This window comes from Moschus berezovskii, chromosome 3 (assembly GCF_049115385.1).
Source record: "Moschus berezovskii isolate FMDL1 chromosome 3, NW_MosBer_1.0, whole genome shotgun sequence".
Taxonomy (NCBI): domain Eukaryota; kingdom Metazoa; phylum Chordata; class Mammalia; order Artiodactyla; family Moschidae; genus Moschus; species Moschus berezovskii.
In genome coordinates, this window is record NC_142462.1 from 71104466 (window position 1) to 71119660 (window position 15195).

Sequence of the window (15195 nt, forward strand, 5' to 3'; positions counted from 1 at the left end):
TTTTCTTTGTGATCCAACTCTCACATCCATACATGACTACTTTGACTAGATGGACCTTTGTCAGCAAAGTAATGTCTCTGCTTTTTAATATGCTATCTAAGTTGGTCAGAGCTTTTCTTGCAAGGAGCAAGCGTCTTTTAATTTCATGGCTGCAGTCACCATCCACAGTGCTTTTGGAGCCCAAGAAAATAAAATCTATCACTGTTTCCATTGTTTCCCCATCTATTTGCCATGAAGTGATGGGACCAGATGCCGTGATCTTAGTTTTCTTTTCAGCAAGGGGGTAGTCATGTGATTAAATTCTGCCTATAGGAACATGGAGAGAACTCAGGCCTGGCTCAGATAAATTCCCTGAGTAATCCTCCTTTCTGTCTTCCCTCATCCCCAATCTGCTGGATACTGGTGCTAAGCCATACCTTGATAGCTGTTTGTTAAAGAGTGTCAGCATCTTCATCTATTTGAGTTTCTGAATGACTGTGTGTCTTTCCCTTTGACCTTTACTGTCAATTCGACTTTAACTGAACAAGAAACAAATTTCTATTTTGTTAAGGTTACTATATTTGAGGGTTTCTCTGATATAGCTGCTAGTGCTTCCTTGACTAAAGCAGATTGAAGCTTCATAGGCAGTGTTGTCATAATGCAAACCTACAGCATACAGCATTGGCCTATAGGCAGGGAGCAGGTAGTGAGGAGACTGATAGGGAAAGCTGGGACAGTAGAGATGCTATGGATAGAAGTGTTATAAAGGGAAGGCAGGTTATGTACTTACTGAGACCGGACCCCCAGGGAGAGTACAAAGGTGGCATAGAGTTAGGATTCTCCAGAGAAAGAGAACATATATGTCTGTATTGGTATCTATATCCGTGTATAGGTGGAAATTTATTATAGAAATTGACTCATGCAGTTATGGAGGCTAAGTTCCATAATCGGCTGTCTGCAGAACCAAGAGGTCTGATGGTCTAATTCAGCCCAAATCCAAAAACATAAAAACCAGGAGAGACGATGATGTACATCTAAGTCAAAACACTGGCGAATCAGGCAACCAACAGTGTAAACCTTTGTCCTAGTCTTAGGTCTCAAGAAGAGAGTAGGACAAGATGGATGTCCCAGCTCGAGCAAATTTGCCCTTCCTTTGCTTTTAGTTCTATTCTGGCCCTCAGTGGATTGGATGATTCTCACTGTCATTGGTGAGGCCTGTCTTCTTTACTTAGTGTGCAGATTCAAAGGTTCCAGGAATACCCTCTAGACACACTTAGAAATAATGTTTTACCAGCTATCTGGCTAGCACAATCAAGTTGACACAGAAAATTCACTATCTCCGTTGGTAAACAGAATGTTAATAGTGTGTGTTGATTGCCACCAGCTGTGTTTAGCAAAGTATTAGAAAAAAAGAGGTGAACTCAGACAAGGGTTGGTTGGAGTGTGAACAAAAATGAAGGAAGTTAGGGAAAGTCCTAAAATTTGGAAACCTTTAAAAAAATTGTATTTACTTTTTTGCTATGCTGGGTCTTCATTGCCGGACCTGGGCTTTTTCTAGTGGCGGGAGTAGAGGACCCTCCGTGGTGGTGGTGCCTGGGCTTCGCGTTGCAGCGGCTTCTCTCATAGCAGAGCATGGTCTCTAGGGCACTGGGCTTCAGTAGTTGCAGCATGTGGGCTCAGTAGTTGTGGCCTCTGCGCTTTAGAGCAAGGGCTCAATAGTTGTGGCACACAGGGTTAGCTGCCACATGGCATCTTCCTAGACCAGAAATCAAACCCATGTCATGGATTCTTTACCACTGAGCCACCAAGGAAGCCCCTTAAAATATGGAATCTTATAGAGTTGCATGGCTTGATTGTTTCTGGTCTTCATAGCGCCAGCTACATACTTTGTATGACCCAGTGCAAATTGAAAATGCAAACGGACTGCTAAAGCAAATGTGTATACCTTTTGACTGTGCACGTCTTATGCCAATGAAGCCAGTATCCAAATTCAGTTGTAACAGAAGTTTGCACCAGCAATGACCCATTCAGAATCATTCCTGAGAGGAAAGGCAGATGAAGGATGTGGCCTCCCACCTATTGTTTCAGATGACCTCAAGGTAGCTTCTATTCTAGGGGATTGAATGAAGAAGCAAAGAAACTAGTGAGACCTGAGAATTATTTTCAGAAAGACTGTTTGGATATGGTTGCTGGGGAAGCTGACTGGAAACAAATAAGTCAGAAGTCTACTAAGATTTTTAGGAATGATATTGCTAGATAAACCATGAGGTTTATATCATTGTTAATACATTGTTAATACCAGATTTAAAAACTTTACCAGCCCTGTGACTGACAAATTGTACCTAGTTGAAGTTTAAATGTATACTTTCCTCGTGTATCAATGAGGATGAGAACCTTGTTTTTGGCCATTTCTCTTTTCCCTCTTACCAGATGTGTTTGTGTCTTCCTCATTTTTCTTCTATTTATCTTTTTTAAAAATATTTTTATTGATTCTTAAGAATTCTTCATACATTCCAGATATTAATCTTTTCCTAGATAATGTATTGCAAATAGCTTCTCCCACTTTTTGGCTTGACTTTTAAATATAAATAGAGTCAAATTTATTTATCACTTTTTTGGTTTAATGCATCTTATCTCTTGTTTAAGAAATCCTTTCTTATTCCAGTGTCATAAGGATAATATCCTTCATTGTCTTTAAAAAAATTTTAAAGTCTTACATTTCACATCTAAGTTTCTAATTTCCCTGGAATTTAATTATGCCTTTGAATTGAGGTGAAGATCCAATTAATTGATTACCCTATGATCTTCTGACATATATCAAGTGCTTATATTATATGTGTGGGTCTCTTTGGGAACTGTTGTGTTTTTTTTTCCTATTGAATTGTGTCTGTACCACACTCTATTAGTCACTCTGACTTTATGATAAATCAGTGTTTATACATTAAACCTTTACTACCTTGGGCTTCCCTTGTAGCTCAGTTTGTCAAGAATCTGCCTGCAGTGCAGGAGACCTGGGTTTGATCCCTGGGTTGGGAAGATCCCCTGGAGAAGGAAATGGCAACCCACTCCAGTGTCCTTGCCTGGAAAATCTCATGGACAGAGGAGCTGCGTTCATGGGGTCGCAAAGAGTCAGGCACGACTTTTACTACCTTGTTGTAATTCTCCAGAACTGTCTTCCTGGCTTTTCTTGCCTCTTGAAATTTCCATGTATGTTTTTAAATTGGCTTATCAAGCTTAAGAAAACATCCCATTTGAATTTTGATTTTAACTGTATCAATCTGTGAATCATTTGAGGAGAATTGACATCTTTATAGTACTGAATCTTGCTATCCACAAACATGCTATATATATGTTTCATTTATTTTATATTTGTATGGAAAAGGAAATGGCAACCCACTCCAGTATTCATTGCTTGGGAAATCCCATGGACAGAGGAGCCTGGCAGGCTCCAGTACATAGGAGTTGCAAGAGTCAGACCTGACTTAGTGACTAAACAACTTTTTTTCCCATAAAGTTCCTTATGCCTTTTGTTGAAGGTAGTTGTTTGCAGAAAAGCCATTTCACTCTCATGTACTGATAAAGAAAAGTACTTAATGGGCTTATTTTAAGTTTATTTAGGTGGGAGTGATAAGGACTTTAACCCAATTGCTCCTAATCAGAAACTTTTTTCTTCAGCTTGTTCTGCCCTGTTTAATTGGAAACATGTACTTTGGCTATAGCATGGGTCACATCATATCTTCCAAGTCATACTGGCCAGATGCAGTTATATCTAGATATGTTACACTTTGTCCATTTCATGGGTGCACCTCTTCCATCTCATGCCCCCAGGCAGTAAATGTTCTGTTTTGTAGGAGTAAACATCCCTGGGCATCAAAAGCAAGCTCATTTATAAAGGATAACCTACAGGATTGGAAACCTCATTTTCTCTACCTCTCGTTTGCCAAGCACTTGTTTTGGGGAAAGTCTGTTGATCATTTATTAAATAGTTCTTTCTTTTCCTTTCTGTCAGACTTGAGGGGGAGAAAATAGACATACTTGCCAGGAAGAAGAATGATTCTGAAACTTGAATTTTGCAGCCGTGTTTACAAAGTTAGCTTCTGTTCACACTAATCATTGCTTATTTCCCCTTGTTGATGGGCAATAATCCTGGAATACTAAAACCAGTGGAAACCCTTTTTACTAGCCAACTCTAGAATTACTTGGCTGTAATGAGATTGAAAATCAAGCTTCTTATGAATAAGATACAGAAAGTACACAGGCTTTTTTGGAACTACTCTCTACTCCTCATTCCAGAAAAGGGTCAGTGATGCTGATAACAAAGATATAGACAAATAAAAAATTGATACGATGGACATATAAACTTGTACTAGAGAATAAAAACTGATTGTAGCCATTTCCACCTTCGGAGAGGAGAGGCATACTGTGAATCAGTGGGAAATGGATCTCTTTGCAGCTTTACAAAATCTCAGGGACTGAGATAGGGGAATCCAAGAGTGCAGGAACTAGAAAATTGAGTAGCAGGGAGATTTGGGGGACTCTGGAGAGAGACAGGGTAATCACAAATGTAAAAGGCCTGCTGAGATAAAAGTGGGAGATCCCGCAGGTGGTAGGGTAGCTGACAGAATGTGGAAACTCTTCATCATTTCAAGCCTAAGGAGATGAGATGGATTCCATGATTCATTGGATCAAGATCAGAGGGAACAGAAGAGCTGTTGGAGGTGAGACCGTGGGGTGAGAGCTCAGAAGGACAGTGAGAGAGGACACACCAGTCTCCTGGAACTGGCAGAGATCACAGACAAGGGTTTAAACCAATCTGATTTAAATCTGAGAGTACAGGAAGACCTCAGCCTACTTAAGCAAAATTAGGTCACCTTTTAGATTTTTAAATACATCAAAACACTTCAGGAGATGATTCTGGAAGAGTGCTCTGAAGGCAGAGCTCAGCAGAGAGGCTGGCGGGTGACAGCCATGCCAACAATCCTGAGTTTGAGTTTTATAATTTAAAAAAAATGTAAAAAATTCCACCTTTCCTTTCTGTAATGTTCTTTCTTCTGAGAGGCAGTGTGATGTGGAAGAGAAAACACCGGCTTTCTCGCCAGTCATATGTGCATTTGAAGCCTGCTATGTCATGAGCTACCTATGAAGACAAGCAAGTTGCTTAACCTTCGAGCCTGTCTTCCATTTGTAAGAGAGAGAGGATGAGACCACCTTGCAGAGTTGTGTAAGGACTCAGGGAGGTAAAGCAGGGAAAGGACCCAGAAGTGGCTGACAGTAGATGCACTCTGTCGCTCTGTCTTGCCAGTCTGTGTTGACAGACTAAGCAAACAAACGGACGGCAGCCAGACCATATTTGAGATGGAACTTTGATCCACACTCTGCAGCAACCAGCCCAGGAAACCAACCCATTATCTGCAGTAACCAGTCAAGGAAACCAACCTACTCTATGCAAGTCAGACTTGTAGGAAGTCAGACCACTGTTTCTAACCCAGAGTCCATAAACTGAATAATAGCTCCTGGAACAGTCTACCACAAATACCCAAGACTTGACTACTCACTGATAGCTTTTTAATTTTTGCCCCGATTGTCAACTTAAAACCAACCAGAGAAAGCCAAATATGCACACCTAACCTGTCACACAGGATGCTGTGCTTTTAATCAGTACACTTACAGCTTCCCCATGACAACAGCCCCCAGTCAGGGCACGTCTGAGGCTCTACCACTCTTCTGACTGCTTTTGTGTTTCTGTCAAAAGACAAGTGATGGTGGCTGATTCCCTTGCTATAGCATGCTTTGAATAAATAGCCTTTGTCTATTCTCATTTGGTTGGTGTATGTTTATTTCCACCGTCTCTCTTCTCACTTTTCCCCTCTGACTCTTCCCCTGTTATGCACTGTATATTTGTGTCATCACAAAATTCATTAGTTGAAGACTTAACCCCCCAATGTGATGGTATTAATATTTGGGGATGGGGCCTTTGGGAAATAGATGAGAACAGGAATCTTATGATGGAATTAGTGCCCTTATAAAAAGAGACAGTAGAAAGATTTCTGTCTCTCCTCTCTGCTTTGTGAGTAGATAGCAAGAAGCCAGCAAGGCCATCTGCAATCCAAGAAGAGAGCTCTTACCAGGAACAGAATTGACTGGTACCTCGATCTTGGGTTTCCAGTCTCTAGAACTGTGGTAAAATTAATTTATTGTTTAAGCCACTCGCTGTGGTATATTGTTATGGCAGCCTGAGCACACTAAAACACCCTCCTTTTCCCTGTGTTCCCCCTCCAGCCTAGAGCTCTGGGCTTTCCAAAACCCTCTGGTCCTACCTCACTTGAGCTGTCAAATTAGGATCATGAACTCAGTTAAGTGACAACTCAATCGAAAACCTACCCAGGCAATGCAATGATATATCTATATAGATAGGTATAATTTAAAGTTAATATGATTTCCATTTGTAAAAGATGGATGATAATTTTTGAAAAATGAATATATATGTATGGTCTTGGTCCATGGAAACTCCATGGTCTCCTTTTTCAGAACTAGCCATTTTATAGTAACTAGACACCCAGAGACCTTCTCTCCTCTCTCGGGCATGTTGGGGTGCTGTGTTCTCTCCAAGTTGTTCTCAGAGGCCCAGCAGTGTCTGACTGGGAAGCAGATGGGCCTCCAAGTCTCAGCACCTATTGTGTAGGCGGTGCTCAGCAGTAAGTTGCTGAAATGGGATTTGGGGAAGGGCTGTAGCAGGCAGTCTTGGGCTTGTTCTGCTGTGTGGCGTGTGCTCAAACCATGGGGAGGGCATGTATTCTGCCTTGACTGTCCTAGGGCTCAGGACTGTTCTGTAGTTAGATGACAGTTTTTCTGTAAGTTTAAGCCAAGTAGAAATGTCTGTCCTCATGTTTTGCTGAACGTGTGGCCTCCTCCCTACACAGTCCTTTCTTTTCATCCCAGAGTCCTCTTGGGTGCCTCTCTGCAAACCCACCAGGATAGGGTTACCCTCAGATCCTGGCTTAGAGCTGTTTCGAGGGGCTCTGCTGGCACAGCTCAGCCAGACCCAAAGTCATCCTCCCTCAGATTTTGGGAGAGCCATGTGGAGAAGGCAACGCCTGCCTGAAATAGCTTTTGGGGGGTCTGACCTGCCAGTTTGGCCCTGATATAACAGCAGGCTTGTTATAACTGTAAAACCCCAGCTCATTTTTGCTAGAGGAAAACCTCTGAAGAAGCAAAATTAGCTAAGGATTTGGTAATGCAGGTGAAAGACTTACCTGAGCAGTTGGAAATCACTGTCTCGTGTTCTTTGCTTTTGACCCAAATAGTTCTGATCACAATGGCATAGATGACACTGCAGACAGAACCAAAGATAGTATTAAAGTGGCTGGTGGGTCCCCACTCTGAGGATCACTCCAGTTCCCCGAGTGTGAGATATGGAGGCAAGGGTATCTCAACCATGGTCTGCCCCCCATCCCTCCTGATTACAGAGTCACAATAGATGGAAGCCACTTCTTTTTTTTTTTTTGTCAGGAGACTTGGACGGGGTGAAATTAAGTAATTTCTCCAAGATAATTCAGATGGTCAGAGGCACAGCTGAGACTGGAATCCAAACAGGGTTTGGGGTCAGAAAAATTTAGATTTGTAACTAGCTCTATTATTTGCTGGTTTTATGGCCTTGACAGGCTTCCCTTGGCTCCATAATTCCTGCATCGGGAGTTCACATCACTGTGTCATCCTCTCCCCTTGAGTGTGGCAAGACCTGTGACTTGCTTATCAGTGCATTGGGGCGAAAGTGATGGGATGTCTATGATTACATAAGTGTGTAGGATCTGTCTTGCTAGTGTCTCTAGTGCATTGCTAGCTTTGAAGAAGCAAGCTTTTGTGAGCCCTTTAGCCCCAATAAATCAATTCTGCCAGAAGTCCAGGGAAACTTGGAGGAAAATCCTTCCTTCCTTGAGCCTCTGATAACACCCCAGCCCTGGCAGACACCTAAGCAGAGGACCCAATTAAACCATGTCCAGACTCTGACCCACAGAAACTGTGAGATAATAAGTTATAGCAACCTGAACTCATTAAGAGATAGATTATCATGAACATAGTGACTTAATAATATGTTACCCAGAAATAGATAACTAATACACTGAATGAAATAGGAAGAATGTTGTATCCCTCCTCCCCAAATTTATATGTTGAAATCCTGCTGTCCAATGTGGTGTTACAAGCATATGGGACTTTTGGGAGGTGCTTAGGAGAAGGAAATGGCAACCCACTCCAGTATTCTTGCCTAGAGAATTCCATGGAGAGAGGAGCCTGGTAGGCTGCTGTCCATGGGGTCGCACAGAGTCAGAGATGACTGAAGCGACTTAGCACGCATGCATGCATTGGAGAAGGAAATGGCAACCCACTCCAGTATTCTTGCCTGGAGAATCTCAGGGACGGAGGAGCCTGGTGGGCTGCCGTCTATGGGATCTCACAGAGTCGGGCATGACTGAAGCGTCTTAGCAGCAGCAGCGGCAGCAGTAGGTCATATGGAGGGTGGCATCCCCATGAGTGGGATTAATGCCCTTGTACAAGGATATTCCCACGGAATTCTCTTGACATTTTTGTCACGTGAGGCTACAAGAAGTCTGCAACCTGGAAGAGAGTCCTCACCCAACTGTGCTCCTGCTCATGTTCAGTTGCTAATCCATGTCCTACTCCTTTGCAGCCCCATGAACTGTAGCCTGTCAAGTTCCTCTGTCCATGGGCTTTCCCAGGCAAGAATACTGGCATGGATTGCCATTTCCTTCTCCAGGGGATCTTCCCAACCCAGAGGTCAAACCCACATCTCCTGTATTGCAGGCAGATTCTTTACTACTGAGCCACCAGGGAGGCCCCACCCAACTGAACTGGCAACCTAATTTCAGACTTCAAGCCTCCAGTACTGTGAGAAATATATTTCTGTTTGCAAGTCACCCACTCTGTGGTGTTCTATCATAGCAGCCAGAACTCACTAAAATACTGGGTCTTAGTTTAGACCATCAAATCAAGTTAATAATGCAAACTTAAGAGTTTTTTAGGGATCAGATGTGACAACCTTTAAAGTGCTATACACAGTGTTTTAAAATTATCAGAGGCTCAATGAATGTCATTTTGTTTCCCTTCCTTCTTCATTTTTCACATGATATCACACCTCCTATTACATGGTGTAAGCTGTACCTAGGAGCTTCCCTGGTGACTCAGTGGTAAAGAATCCGCCTGCAATAAAGGAGACATGGGTTTGATCCCTGGGTTAGGAAGATCCCCTGGAGGAGGAAATGGCAACCCAGTCCAGTAGTCTTGCCTGGAAAATCCCATGGATAGAGGAGCCTGGTGGGCTACAGCACTTGGGTTTGCAAAGTCAGACACGACTGAGCGACTAAACAACAACAACAGCAAAATCTGCACCTAACAGGAAAAAAGGACTAATGACTCAAAAGCATTAGCAAATTTTGTATCCTTTATCCCCTTTGATAAATACAAACATCAGTTCAGTTCAGTTCAGTTCAGTCGCTCAGTCGTGTCCTACTCTCCGTGACCCCATGAATCACAGCACGCCAGGCCTCCCTGTCCATCACCAACTCCTGGAGTTCACTCAAACTCATGTCCACAGAGTCGGTGATGCCATCCAGCCATCTCATTCTCTGTCGTCCCCTTCTCCTCCCGCCCCCAACCTTTCCTAGCATCAGAGTCTTTTCCAGTGAGTCAACTCGTCGCATGAGGTGGCCAAAGTATTGGAGTTTCAGCTTTAGCATCAGTCCTTCCAATGAACACCCAGGGTTGATCTCCTTTAGGATGGACTGGTTGGATCTCCTTGCAGTCCAAGGGACTCTCAAGAGTCTTCTCCAACACCACAGTTCAAAAGCATCAATTCTTCGGCGATCAGCTTTCTTCACAGTCCAACTCTCACATCCATACATGACCACGGGAAAAACCATAGCCTTGACTATTATGCTTCTTTAATTAGTTATTTGACATTTCTAATATATTAAGAACCTTGACTAAAAACTTTGAGACAGAGTGCTGCTTCATTTTAAAACTGCACTAACATCCCTCTCGAGAATCACTTGGTTAAAAAAAAAATCAGAATTCTAGTTCACAGTAGCTGACAAAGCACTAATTGCTTTTAATGATCTCTGTAATATAACTCAATTAATGACTGTGGTAAAACCCTCCTTATTGCTTTTTCCTGCTCAGAGAACCTCCTCTGAGTCTGCCAGGAAAGCTCAGGGTCTTTGAGGAGCATCCTCACCCCTCCTATACCTGCCCAGGGACTTTTCTGGAAATTGTTTGTCTACATTAAAGAAAAAATGAGAAAGCAAATTGCTAGTGAGTCTATTCTTTTCCCTAAGTTGAATATTTGTTAGATCAGGAAAACTTTTTCCCAGATAAATGAAATACAAGGAAAGGTTACAATATTATCAAGTGTAATTGAGTACCACAGTTGCAACCCCCTGCTTAATTGATCAGTAATTCAAGTATTTATTGATTATCAACCATATACACAATGGAAAATTAAGAAAGGTTTTATGTGTTAGGGGTTTGGGCCTTAGTCACCCCCACCTTGTCTTGCAAAGATCAGTCAGGCAAGTAGAAAGCCAGGAGCAGCTTTACTGTTGGCCAGGAAAAGTAATAAGTAGGATGCCCCTTTCAAATCCAGCCACTTCTCAGGATGTAGCAGTCATATATCAGAGAGAACTGTGAACATATTTATTTCCTTCTTGCTGATTCCTGTCATCTAATTAATCAGCAAATTCTGTGAATTGTCCCTTCAAAATGTCTCTATCATCTGTACCTTCCTTTCCACTTCTGCTCTTCAGCATCACTTCAGACCCTTACAGTCTCTTCTTGTTTAATACCTGGAACCTTCTTTATTGTTATGAAATAAATATAATATAGCATTTACCATTTTATCTGGGCTTCCCTGGTGGCTCAGAGATTAAAGCGTCTGCCTCCAATGTGGGAGACCCAGGTTCATTCCCTGGGTCGGGAAGATCCCCTGGAGAAGGAAATGGTAACCCACTCCAGTATTCTTGCCTGGAGAATCTCATGGACGGAGAAGCCTGGTAGGCTACAGTCCACGGGGTCGCAAAGAGTCGGACACGACTGAGCGACTGAATGGGAATGGGACATTTTATCCATTTTTCAAGTGTACAGTTTGACAGCATTAAGTACACTGACATTGCTGTACAACTATCACTATCATCCATCTCCAAAACGTTCTCATCTTTTCCAGCTGAAACTTTGTATCCATTAAGCACAGAAATATGCATGAACTCACAAATTAATGTGTCATCCTTATGCAGGGGCCATGAAAATTTTCTTTGTAGCCTTCTAATTTTAATATATGTGCTGCCAGAACAAACACTCCTTTATCATCTCTTGCCTGATTTATTGCCATGGTCTTATAAACATCTCCACTTTGCTACCATCTGGAATGTCCATACCACTTGCCATCAGAACTGGAGCTTTGGGACAGAGAATCATTCCTTGGCTTAAAAACCCTCCAGCGCCCCCACTTTCCTACATGATGCTGTCTAGTCTCTTGAGCAGGGCACCCAGAGCCTCCCACAGTCTATCTCTGCCTTCTTCACCTCTGTCGTCATCACCCTGCCTCCCTCTACTCCACTGTCTCTCAATACACCTTCTTCCACGTCAGCAACAGGAGTTGCCAACTAAACCAACTCCAATTCCATGCTTAATATGCAGTTGACTTTGGGTCAACATAGGTCCAATGTCTTCCATTTCTCTGTGTCTCCTTTGCTTCCTGAAAAGACATTTTTTTAGCCCCTTCTCCATATATCACATTGCTTTGAAACTTTTCTCTTCCTCGGTGACAATTGGCTACCTCTTCCTTGGGGCCTCCAGGCTGGTATAACACTTGGTATGTTGAGTCTTGTCTATGCCGTGCATTTGTGCTCAGTCACTCTCACGTCCAACTTTTTGTGACCCCATGGACTGTATCCCACCAGGTTCCTCTGTCCATAGGACTTTACAGGCAAGAATACTGGAGTGGGTTGCCATTTCCTGCTGCAGGGGATCTTCTCGACCTGGAGATTGAACCCATGTCTCCTATATCCCCTATATTTGGTAGGTGGTTTTTTTTTTTTTTTCTTTACCACTGAGCCACCTGGAAAGTCCCTTATCTATGGCAGTCATATCTTAAAGATCAAGCAGATCCAAAAATGGCCCATTCTCAGAAACAGCTGATGAATAGCATCTCCATCCTTTCGGGTCAATTTCTTCCATGTCTTTTATTTATCTCCATTCTCTCAGCAGGCACAGCTTTACTTCAAGCTTCTTAGAAACCTGAAAACCTAAGGGGAACCAAGATTGAATAAAGTATCCCTTTCCTGGCTGGTTTATTTCTTGATTTTATGGAAAGCAATCCAAACACAGACCCATTTTCTTCCGTTGCCTTCCGAAGGCAGCTCCTGGCCATGGAAGAGTGAGAGTGCAAACCAGAGGAAGACTTTTCAAGGGGCATTAAGTACTTAAGAGGATGCCTGAGGCTATTTCCTGAGTCTTGCTTCTAGATTATGTACGAGGAATCAGGAAATGGAATCAAAAGTTCCCTTTGTCCTCAAGATCCAAGGAGAACGTTTCACTCAGACCAAAAGTGCCCCTTTCATGACTCCTACTCAGCACAGGTCAGGGACTTGATGGATGCCCATCACAGTCTTAGAGCCACAGGTTCCATCTCTGTCTGCACCTTTGCCTCATTTTGGGGCCCGAGTATGAGGTCCAGTTGTGCTCTGTAGATCTAACTAGAAGCCAAGCATGAGTGGGAGTAGAAGCGGGAGTAGGGGGAGCTGATGCTACACTTGGCATGCTTCACGTGGTCCTTTTCACTCTTCTGCTGCTAGTGGCTTAAGGATGCTCCCTAATAAAGCGTCTCTCTCCTCATTAGTTAGTTTCACTAACACTAATGCCATGAAGATAAGATATAGGGGATGTAAGAGTATGTAACAGAGACTTGACTTGAAAGGCTTCAGGGAAGCATTTCCAGAAGAGGTGTAGCTTCAGCTGAGATCTGAAGAATAAAATGGTTTTTTTAAATGCAAAAAAATAAGATGATCATTCAAGCAGAGGGTATAGCATGTGCAAAGTCTCTGAGACAGGAGGGATCAGGCCCATTTGAAGAACTTAGAGAAGGCCAGTGTGGTTGAAGCATGCTGAGTAAGGCAGCTTGTGTGGCCTAAGAAAAGGATGGAGAGTGAGGCTTGGACCAGGTCACACATAGCCTTGAGTACAGGGTTAGAGGCCTTGGACTTTTTGTCCTGAAACAATAGAAATCCACTGAATGGCTCTAAACAGGAAAGTGAAGCGATTGATCAACTTTTTTTTCAAAGATCAGATGTCCTTCAGCATGGTTAATTTGTTTCTGTACATATGTATATGCTGGTATGTGAACTGAACAGTCCTGGAAAGGTGTATAACAAGATCTTAACACTGCTACTTCTGAGGAGGGAAACAGGGGAAGGAAGATTTTTATTTTTCATTTCCTAATGTTTTGTTTGCTTAAAATGGGGAAATCTTTCCAAAAGCTCTTCAAAAGATACTGCCTCACATTTCATTGCCTAGAATTAGATCTGAAGCATTCACATGCTAAGGGGAGGGGTTGCCATGAGCAGCTTAGAGTGGAATGGATATGGGGAATTCAAACATAAGCATTTAGCAGGCTAGTAATGATAGCTTTTTCAAAAGACCTAACTCTTGCCATCCCTCAGACAATATACTTTGGCCTTGGACACCTCGTGCCATGGACAGTGCTGGCTAGGGCCTTGAGCCCTTTTATCTTCCATGACCTTGTAGTCCATGGACCTATACTGACCTCTGCATGGGGCTTTCCCCACAGCATGACCCCCACTCCCCAAACAAAATAAATGGATTCTTTTCCCGCATAATATAAATCAGTGCTCCATGACCAATGTGCATTTTTCCACTTATTGTTTTGCAGTTGTCAGCTATGGATCTTTTATGCCTCTACCTTCATCTCCTAGAGTAAAAATGATAGAATGAGAAATCAATTAGCTAGCAAGAAGATAACCATAGCTAAAGTAAATCAATTACAGTAGGGCTAAAAACCTTTCCCAGCAACAGTCAGACAAGTCAAGTAAATTTTGAAACAACAGGAGTTCTGGTGACCCAGAAAAACAATACATTGCCTTTATTGTCAGTCACTGTGGTTTCAGGTCCTGGGAGCCTGATTTAATTAGTGATGGAACAGCTAAATCTTTATCCACACACAGCTCTCAGGAGAGTTTGCCACTGACAATATGACTCCTTCCTTCCTCCTTCCCTTCCTCTCTGCCTTTCTTCCTCTCTCTCTCTCTTCTTTCCTTTCACATATATTTATGGAGTATCTGCCAGATGCCAAAAACTGATCTAGGCATTAAATAACCAGAAATTTCCATACTAGATGTGTGTGCGGGTGAGAGAGAGAGATGGAGTGACATAATACTTTTGTCTAATTGACAAAGTTCAGCAGTCAGGTCTGCATTGTTTATTTAATCTAACATTTACAAAGTGTTCATTATGTGCTGAGTTTGGAGTCTAGAGATTGAGACAAGAGTCACATGCTCAAGAGATACAGTTGCAGAAGCAGGCAATGACACTCCCATGACGCCTTAATGGCAGCTTGGACAAGTTGAAGTCGGGTGTGGCCTAGGATTGGCAGAGACAGCTCCATCAGTCTTTGAAATAAGACAGAAAGAATGTGAGTCATTTTGCCAGAAGTGAGGCAGAGTGAGTCTGGAGGAGTGCCCAGACATAAGGAATGATGTGCACAAAGGCCCAGGGATGAGAGGAGTGTGGGGCATTCAGATGGCTTGTTCTGGCTGGAGTAGTGGGTGCAAGGAGAGTGTGTGAGCAACTTCCCCAGGAAGAGCCTTAGAATCTAAAAAAGGCATGGATCTTGTCTTAGCAGATATTAAATGTATATAAAGCTACAGTCATTAAAAACAATGTAATATTAGTAGCAGAAAAACCACTAATTTAATTATTTGTGTGGTCTCTCCATTTCTTAATTGTGTCAATCTCTACTAACTGGAAACAAAATGAAAGCATATTCAACCACACTGTGGAATATTATGCATGCATTCTATTTTATATTCCCAGAGACTTTTTAATGAGAAGGGGGTACCTTCAGAAGGTAGCACTTTTTAATCAGGACCATGTAATTTCCTCTTCTGCTTGGACATTTTTGATTGATTTCTT

The 15195-nt window shown here is 42.5% G+C and overlaps 1 protein-coding gene and 1 non-coding gene across 2 annotated transcripts in view; both read right to left on the bottom strand.

Moving 5' to 3' along the window:
- The window catches only part of NPSR1 (neuropeptide S receptor 1), a 160093-nt gene that overhangs the window by 10311 nt on the left and 134587 nt on the right, over positions 1-15195 (bottom strand). The window contains 1 exon segment of the mRNA XM_088832314.1: positions 7233-7309. Within this exon segment, the coding sequence (XP_088688440.1) occupies positions 7233-7309 (77 nt within the window).
- LOC129552886 (U6 spliceosomal RNA) lies at positions 11238-11344 on the bottom strand. The gene has a single exon (XR_008685366.1). It is a non-coding gene; the product is annotated as a U6 spliceosomal RNA (small nuclear RNA).